The sequence below is a fragment of the Nerophis lumbriciformis genome, linkage group LG13, assembly GCF_033978685.3.
Source record: "Nerophis lumbriciformis linkage group LG13, RoL_Nlum_v2.1, whole genome shotgun sequence".
Classification (NCBI taxonomy): domain Eukaryota; kingdom Metazoa; phylum Chordata; class Actinopteri; order Syngnathiformes; family Syngnathidae; genus Nerophis; species Nerophis lumbriciformis.
Genome location: NC_084560.2, coordinates 34,976,426 through 34,986,099, shown reverse-complemented (window position 1 = coordinate 34,986,099; position 9,674 = coordinate 34,976,426). Strand labels below are relative to the sequence as shown.

Genomic DNA, 9,674 nt, shown 5'->3' with positions numbered 1-9,674 from the left:
TCAACTCCAAAACTGGACGGATCAGCTTTCAGGAAAAGAGAGCGGATGAGGGTATGTCTACAGAATATATTAATTGATGAAAACGTTATTCATTACTCACGGTTTTACGTAAATTATTATACATAAACTGTGTTTACCAATAATTTAGCTTAAAAACATTACAACACTTAAAAACAAACACATACCAATCGTTGGTTAGAAGGCGATCACCGAATTCGTCCTCGCTTTCTCCCGTGTCGCTGGCTGTCGTGTCGTTTTCGTCGGTTTCGCTTGCATACGGTTCAAACCGATATGGCTCAATAGCTTCAGTTTCCTCTTCAATTTCGCTTAAGTCGCTGAAATCCGAGTCTGAATCCGAGCTAATGTCGCGATACCTTGCTGTCCATCCGCCATGTTTGTTTGTATTGGCATCACTATGTGACGTCACAGGAAAATGGACGGGTGTGTATATAACGATGGTTAAAATCAGGCACTTTGAAGCTTTTTTTAGGGATATTGCGTGATGGGTAAAATTTTGAAAAAAACTTCGAAAAATAAAATAAGCCACTGGGAACTGATTTTTAATGGTTTTAACCCTTCTGAAATTGTGATAATGTTCCCCTTTAATACTTGTCGTTGTAGCTGTGTCTACTTCTGTTCACTCCGCTCATGTCATAGTTCCTTCGTGTCACAGTAAGTGTTTTTGTTTCTTGTCCACAGTTAACCTTTGTGCTAGTTTTTGTTCATAGCCAAGTTTGTTCTCCATCTGGTGCGCGCCTTTTGTTTGTACCCTTTTGTTTGTTCTTGTTTTAGTGTTAAATTAAATCATGTTTTCCTGCTTAATGCCTGCCGCCATCTCTGCATCTTGGGGTTCGTCACCTACACCCTCTGACAGTCATAGTCGAATCAGATTTGTTAGATGTTGCCACAGTCGACGATCAGTCGACTCTGTCATTGAAAGGCATTTACCGTCGCTTATGTTATTGTCTACTGATCACTGACATGATCATCATTGATGATTATTGATTACAACATGATGACCATTAACATACTGATCAATGTCATCACCTTCTCAAACCTCCAGACCCCGTATAAGGCCAAGTTTGATTGCAAATGACCAGGACAAGGACCCTATGCTATAAAAGAAAAGACAGGATTTGTCATAAGTTTTCATCACATGTTACATTTTGAGGTCTTTGGAGGACTATGACGTAAAAAAGAAGAACACCTCCTCAACTTGGAGACCAATTGCAGGCAGTCTTCATCCTGTGAGTCATCTTTAAAAGATGGTTGACTTTTCTCAGCATTGACTGCTCGCAACAAGTTCCATCAGCATCATCATGAAGATTTGGAGGGGCTTGTTGACTTGACAGCATCTTTTGATGGAGCACTTCATGGAGGGTGAACAATTCTCATAACAGACTTGATTTGATACTTTTCTGTTTGGTGTCATGGATGCTGTGTTCAATGGAACATTTATAACTCTTGGTGGCTTTGTAGACATGGACAAGTATAGATATATATACTTTGTCATCTTGTTGACATTATATATTCTCATCTTCTGTACTAACTGCACCATTATAAGTCTAATCTGGATCCACAGGAACCTTCATGAGCCTATGTACATTTTCATTGCTGCTTTGTCACTCAACTCTCTTTTGTTTTGCACTGTTATCTACCCTAAACTTTTCATTGACGTCTTATCTCAAAAACAGACCATTTCTCATTCTGCTTGTACGTTTCAATATTTACTTTATTGTTCATCGGGTCTTTCAGACTTCTTACTGCTGTCAGCCATGTCTTATGACAGGTATGTGTCTATCTGCAAACCTCTGCAGTATCAAACTATCATGGGAAAAAGAACTGTTATTGTCCTCTTGACTTTGGCCTGGTTTCTACCTGCATGTGAGGTTCTAGTGGCAACTGTGATTAGTTCTCAACAAAAACTCTGCAGATTTACAACAGGAGGAATTGTTTGTAACAATACCATTTTCAGGCTTCACTGTGTAAAATCAGAATTTCTTACAGTTTATGGTTTGTTTGTAATGATGAATGTTGTTGTTGTTCCTGTGATGTTCATCCTTTTTACGTACATAAAGATATTTATAATAACTTACCACAGTTGTGCAAAAGTCCGGAAAAAAGCTGCAGAGACATGTTTACCTCACCTGATGGTTTTATTCAGCTTCTTTTGTTTAGTTTTATTTGATGTCATCATAGCTCGATTGGAGTCAGACCTTCCAAAAATTGTACGTTTAATAATGACTTTACAAATAGCTGTGTATAGTCCTCTGCTCAATCCAATCATATATGGAGTGAACATGAAAGAAATCTGGAAACACATCAAGAGATTGTTTTGTCGACCGGTGAACAAAAGAATATGATTGTTAGCATTGAAGTCTTTATTCTCCCAATTGATTTAAAAAAAACGTTTTTACATTATCAAATGGCGTTTATAAGATGTATATATAGAAGAAAAAGGAAGCTAAGAGCCATACTGTCTGATGTCATTTGATATCTGAAACTGTATTGCTTTATCAATATGAAATTATTGCTATGTCAATATCCAGCATTTATTGATACATTAAACAATACTTATCACTTTCTACTTTTTCACTTATGTATTTTTATTAATCTATAATCCAGGCAGAAAACACTTTTAATAGTTCATATAATAACTGTAATTATGTTATCTACACTCACATTTTTATTTGAATTTTGATTATTTTCTATGGTGATTTTATTTTATTTTTAATGTTTGCTGTTTTGTCATTTCTGTAAAGCACTTTGAATTTCCTTGTGTACAAATTTGTGCTCTATAAAAAAACTTGCCCTTGCCTTGCATATAATGTCTTTATTGTATTTTATTGTTTATTATTATATATACTTTGTGATCATTTATAACATATATATATTTATGTAATGTAACACTTTTTTACCTTTATCACTGCATAAGCCATTCATGTATTGTCACAATTTCTCTATTCTTTTTTCTCCCTCATAAAAAAAAAAAGGTGATATTTTAAAAGTAGAGAAAAACAATGCAATATAGAGAAAGTTTAGTTGGGTAGTTTTAAGCGCGTTTACATTCTTTTATTTTTACCTTTCTATCACACCTCAGAAACAGTTTATCTTGCCTTACTTGGTTTGTCCTTTTTTTGTACTGGACCGAGCATCCGGCCAATGTTGATGAGCATTTCTCTTTTTAAGCATTTTACGATTACATAATAATGTGGTCTAAATGTTTGTACATATAAGTTCTTCTCACTCTATGAAATATATTTATTAAGAAGCTAAATGAAGCAGAGAATACTCTTTATGTTATCTACATTGGTTTATGTTGCTAACATATCACTGACATGATCACTATTGATGACCACTGACATGATGACCATTAAAGGGGAACATTATCACAATTTCAGAAGGGTTAAAACCATTAAAAATCAGTTCCCAGTGGCATATTTGATTTTTCGAAGTTTTTTCAAAATTTTACCCATCACGCAATATCCCTAAAAAAAGCTTCAAAGTGCCTGATTTTAACCATCGTTATATACACCCGTCCATTTTCCTGTGACGTCACATAGTGAAGCCAACTCAAACAAACATGGCGTATAGAACAGCAAGCTATAGCGGCATTAGCTCGGATTCAGACTCGGATTTCAGCGGCTTAAGCGATTCAACAGATTACGCATGTATTGAAACGGATGGTTGTAGTGTGGAGGCAGGTAGCGAAAACGAAATTGAAGAAGAAACTGAAGCTATTGAGCCATATCGGTTTGAACCGTATGCAAGCGAAACCGACAAACGACACGACAGCCAGCGACACGGGAGTAAGCGAGGACGAATTCGGCGATCGCCTTCTAACCAACGATTGGTATGTGTTTGTTTGGCATTAAAGGAAACTAACAACTATGAACTAGGTTTACAGCATATGAAATACATTTGGCAACAACATGCACTTTGAGAGTGCAGACAGCCCATTTCAGGCTCGCTAAGAACATATATTTTTCCACGATTTCAGCACTCAGGTTAACCATACCTAAATAGACACAAAATACTGCATTACACAAGACTACCCAAATGTACTCGAATGATTGAAAAAAATAAATGTTTTTAAGCTAAATTATTGGTAAACACAGTTTATGTATAATAATTTATGTAAAACCGCGAGTAATGAATAAAGTTTTCATCAATTAATATATTCTGTAGACATACCCTCATCCGCTCTCTTTTCCTGAAAGCTGATCTGTCCAGTTTTGGAGTTGATGTCAGCATCTGCTTTGAGTGTCGCAGGATATCCACACATTCTTGCCATCTCTGTCGTAGCATAGCTTTCGTCGGTAAAGTGTGCGGAACAAACGACTGACCATTTCGTCGGCTTTCCCCACAGCCTCGTATTTTGAACAAATTTCGTCCAATTTCTTGCCACTTTCGCATCTTTGGGCCAGTGGTGCAACTTGAATCCGTCCCTGTTCGTGTTGTTACACCCTCCGACAACACACCGACGAAAGTGAGAAAATGGCTGATTGCTTCCCGATGTGACCTCACGTTGTCAAAAAAACTTCAAAAAATAAAATAAGCCACTGGGAACTGATTTTTAATGGTTTTAACCCTTCTGAAATTGTGATAATGTTCCCCTTTAATACTTGTCGTTGTAGCTGTGTCTACTTCTGTTCACTCTGCTCATGTCATAGTTCCTTCGTGTCACAGTAAATGTTTTTGTTTCTTGTCCACAGTTAACCTTTGTGCTAGTTTTTGTTCATATCCAAGTTTGTTCTCCGCCTGGTGCGTGCCTTTTGTTTGTACCCTTTTGTTTGTTCTTGTTTTAGTGTTAAATTAAATCATGTTTTGCTGCTCAATGCCTGCCGCCATCTCTGCATCTTGGGGTTCGTCACCTACACCCTCTGACAGTCATAGTCGAATCAGATTTGTTAGATGTTGCCACAGTTGACGATCAGTCGACTCTGTCATTGAAAGGCATTTACCGTCGCTTATGTTATTGTCTACTGATCACTGACATGATCATCATTGATGATTATTGATTACAACATGATGACCATTAACATACTGATCAATGTCATCACCTTCTCACACCTCCAGACCCCATATCAGGCCAAGTTTGATTGCAAATGACCAGGACAAGGACCCTATGCTATAAAAGAAAAGACAGGATTTGTCATGAGTTTTCATCACGTTACATTTTGAGGTATTTGGAGGACTATGACGTAAAAAAGAAGAACACCTCCTCAACTTGGAGACCAATCGCAGGCAGTCTTCATCCTGTGAGTCATCTTTAAAAGATGGTTGACTTTTCTCAGCATTGACTGCTCGCAACAAGTTCCATCAGCATCATCATGAAGATTTGGAGGAGCTTGTTGACATGACAGCATCTTTTGATGGAGCACTTTATGGAGGGTGAACAATTCTCATAACAGACTTGATTTGATACTTTTCTGTTTGGTGTCATGGATGCTGTGTTCAATGGAACATTTATAACTCTTGGTGGCTTTGTAGACATGGACAAGTATAGATATATTTACTTTGTCATCTTGTTGACATTATATATTCTCATCCTCTGTACTAACTGCACCATTATATGTCTAATCTGGATCCACAGGAACCTTCATGAGCCTATGTACATTTTCATTGCTGCCTTGTCACTCAACTCTCTTTTGTTTTGCACTGTTATCTACCCTAAACTTTTCATTGACGTCTTATCTCAAAAACAGACCATTTCTCATTCTGCTTGTATGTTTCAATATTTACTTTATTGTTCATCAGGTGTTTCAGACTTCTTACTGTTGTCAGCCATGTCTTATGACAGGTATGTGTCTATCTGCAAACCTCTGCAGTATCAAACTATCATGGGAAAAAGAACTGTTATTGTCCTCTTGACTTTGGCCTGGTTTTTACCTGCATGTGAGGTTCTAGTGGCAACTGTGATTAGTTCTCAACAAAAACTCTGCAGATTTACAACAGGAGGAATTGTTTGTAACAATACCATTTTCAGGCTTCACTGTGTAAAATCAGAATTTCTTACAGTTTATGGTTTGTTTGTAATCATGAATGTTGTTGTTGTTCCTGTGATGTTCATCCTTTTTACGTACATAAAGATATTTATAATAACTTACCACAGTTGTGCAAAAGTCCGGAAAAAAGCTGCAGAGACATGTTTACCTCACCTGATGGTTTTATTCAGCTTCTTTTGTTTAGTTTTATTTGATGTCATCATAGCTCGATTGGAGTCAGACCTTCCAAAAATTGTACGTTTAATCATTACTTTACAAATAGCTGTGTATAGTCCTCTGCTCAATCCAATCATATATGGAGTGAAAATGAAAGAAATCTGGAAACACATCAAGAGATTGTTTTGTCGACCGGTGAACAAAAGAATATGATTGTTAGCATTGAAGTCTTTATTCTCCCAATTGATTTAAAAAAAACGTTTTTACATTATCAAATGGCGTTTATAAGATGTATATATAGAAGAAAAAGGAAGCCAAGAGCCATACTGTCTGATGTCATTTGATATCTGAAACTGTATTGCTTTATCAATATGAAATTATTGCTATGTCAATATCCAGCATTTATTGATACATTAAACAATACTTATCACTTTCTACTTTTTCACTTATGTATTTTTATTAATCTATAATCCAGGCAGAAAACACTTTTAATAGTTCATATAATAACTGTAATTATGTTATCTACACTCACATTTTTATTTGAATTTTGATTATTTTCTATGGTGATTTTATTTTATTTTAAATGTTTGCTGTCTTGTAATTTCTGTAAAGCACTTTGAATTTCCTTGTGTACAAATGTGTGCTCTATAAATAAACTTGCCCTTGCCTTGCATATAATGTCTTTATTGTATTTTATTGTATATTATTATATATACCTTGTGATCATTTATAACATATATATATTTATGTAATGTAACACTTTTTTACCTTTATCACTGCATAAGCCATTCATGGATTGTCACAATTTCTCTATTCTTTTTTCTTCCTCATAAAAAAAAAAGGTGATATTTTAAAAGTAGAGAAAAACAATGCAATATAGAGAAGGTTTAGTTGGGTAGTTTTAGGGGCTTTTACATTCTTTTATTTTTTACCTTTCTATCACACCTCAGAAACAGTTTATCTTGCCTTACTTGGTTTGTCCTTTTTTTGTACTGGACCGAGCATCCGGCCAATGTTGATGAGCATTTCTCTTTTTAAGCATTTTACGATTACATAATAATGTGGTCTAAATGTATGTACATATAAGTTATTCCCACTCTATGAAATATATTTATTAAGAAGCTAAGTGAAGCAGAGAATACTCTTTATCTATATTGGTTTATGTTGCTAACATATCACTGACATGATCACTATTGATGACCACTGACATGATGACCATTAATACACTGATCAATGTTACCACTTTGTCAAACCTCTAGTTCCCAGTACAGGGTCCAGTGTGGTTGTGGCTGACCAACACAAGAACCCTGTTCATAAAATAAAGGGCAGCATTTATCATGAGTTTGCATCATATGTGACAAATTGAGATCTTTGGAGGATTATGGAGATAAGGCAGTTTTATTTGTATAGAGCATTTCAAGGTATTTCAATGTGCTTGTACAACCGGAGCAGAAGTATAGTTCGCGTTGCCAGCAGTAAGTCCAGCCTGTTCACTGTAAACGTAAAGGCTGCCCTATGTCACCAATTGTGTTCAAAATCATCATGGACACAATTGGGTGCAGCCAAGACTTTGAGGGTGTGCACTTTGGGGGCCCCGGGATCTTATATTTGCTATTTGCAAATGATGTGATACCAGTGATGGGAAAGCTACTTGGAAAATGTGGTAAGCAAAGCTACAAGTTACTCTTGATTAAATATAGCTAAGCTACAAGGGAAGCTATCCCTGGAGATTTGTAGCAAGCTACACGACTAGCTACACGGCAAAAGTAGTTTGCTACATCAAAGCTACATTTAACAACATTTATATCTATGGGCCCACATGTGTAATATCAATGTTCATGTCACTGAGAGTGCACAAATATTACTATTAACTATCTGTCATTTAGCTGGGGATACCCTACAACAGGGGTAGGGAACCTATGGCTCTAGAGCCAGATGTGGCTCTTTTGATGACTGCATCTGGCTCTCAGATCAATCTTAGCTGACACTGCTTAACACAATAAGTAATTAATATTTCCGCTAGTAATCACAGTGTTAAAGGGGAACATTATCACCAGACCTATGTAAGCGTCAATATATACCTTGATGTTGCAGAAAAAAGACCATATATTTTTTTAACCGATTTCCGAACTCTAAATGGGTGAATTTTGGCGAATTAAACGCCTTTCTATTATTCGCTCTCGGAGCGATGACGTCACAACGTGACGTCACATCGGGAAGCAATCCGCCATTTTCTCAAACACATTACAAAAACTGAGTCAAATCAGCTCTGTTATTTTCCGTTTTTTCCACTGTTTTCCGTACCTTGGAGACATCATGCCTCATCGGTGTGTTGTCGGAGGGTGTAACAACACGAACAGGGACGGATTCAAGTTGCACCAGTGGCCCAAAGATGCGAAAGTGGCAAGAAATTGGACGTTTGTTCCGCACACTTTACCGACGAAAGCTATGCTACGACAGAGATGGCAAGAATGTGTGGATATCCTGCGACACTCAAAGCAGATGCATTTCCAATGATAAAGTCAAAGAAATCTGCCGCCAGACCCCCATTGAATCGGCCGGAGTGTGTGAGCAATTCAGGGACAAAGGATCTCGGTAGCACGGCAAGCAATGGCGGCAGTTTGTTCCCGTAGACGAGCGAGCTAAACCTCCTGGATGTCTTGGCTCACACCGTCCCTTATGCCACCGAAGATGATCAAGAGAAGAATATCGACCCTAGCTTCCCTGGCCTGCTGACATCAAGTCCAAAACTGGACAGATCAGCTTTCAGGAAAAGAGCGCGGATGAGGGTATGTCTACAGAATATATTAATTGATGAAAATTGGGCTGTCTGCACTCTCAAAGTGCATGTTGTTGCCACATGTATTTCATATGCTGTAAACCTAGTTCATAGTTGTTAGTTTCCTTTAATGCCAAACAAACACATACCAATCGTTGGTTAGAAGGCGATCGCCGAATTTGTCCTCGCTTTCTCCCGTGTCGCTGGCTGTCGTGTCGTTTTCGTCGGTTTCGCTTGCATACGGTTCAAACCGATATGGCTCAATAGCTTCAGAGTCTTCTTCAATTTCGTTTTTGCTACCTGCCTCCACACTACAACCATCCGTTTCAATACTTGCGTAATCTGTTGAATCGCTTAAGCCGCTGAAATCCGAGTCTGAATCCGAGCTAATGTCGCTACATCTTGCTGTTCTATGCGCCATGTTTGTTTGTGTTGGCATCACTATGTGACGTCACAAGAAAATGGACGGGTGTATATAACGATGGTTAAAATCAGGCACTTTGAAGCTTTTTTTAGGGATATTACGTGATGGGTAAAATTTTGAAAAAAACATCGAAAAATAAAATAAGCCACTGGGAACTGATTTTTAATGGTTTTAACCCTTCTGAAATTGTGATAATGTTCCCCTTTAAAAATAACTACGTATCAACCAGACTACAAAGCCATCAGCGAAACCATGCAGCACCAGAAGTCGCATTAATGGTAAGATAAGAGACTTAATATACTCTAAA

General features: G+C 37.3%; 2 protein-coding genes across 2 annotated transcripts; both read left to right on the top strand.

The window, feature by feature from the left end:
• Nucleotides 1–1,430: 1,430 nt before the first annotated feature.
• LOC140679313 (olfactory receptor 10J4-like) lies at nt 1,431–2,363 on the top strand. The gene has a single exon (XM_072914382.1). It carries the CDS (start codon nt 1,431–1,433, stop codon nt 2,361–2,363), a length of 933 nt encoding a protein of 310 aa, XP_072770483.1.
• Nucleotides 2,364–5,444: 3,081 nt separating this feature from the next.
• LOC133613956 (olfactory receptor 10J4-like) lies at nt 5,445–6,377 on the top strand. The gene has a single exon (XM_061971889.2). The coding sequence runs from the start codon at nt 5,445–5,447 to the stop codon at nt 6,375–6,377; it is 933 nt and encodes a 310-aa protein (XP_061827873.2).
• The last annotated feature ends 3,297 nt before the right edge of the window (nt 6,378–9,674 follow it).

Coding starts and splice junctions, on each gene's coding strand:
- LOC133613956 (XM_061971889.2), top strand. CDS start 5,445: ATGGATGCTGTGTTCAATGGAACATTTATAACTCTTGGTGGCTTTGTA.
- LOC140679313 (XM_072914382.1), top strand. CDS start 1,431: ATGGATGCTGTGTTCAATGGAACATTTATAACTCTTGGTGGCTTTGTA.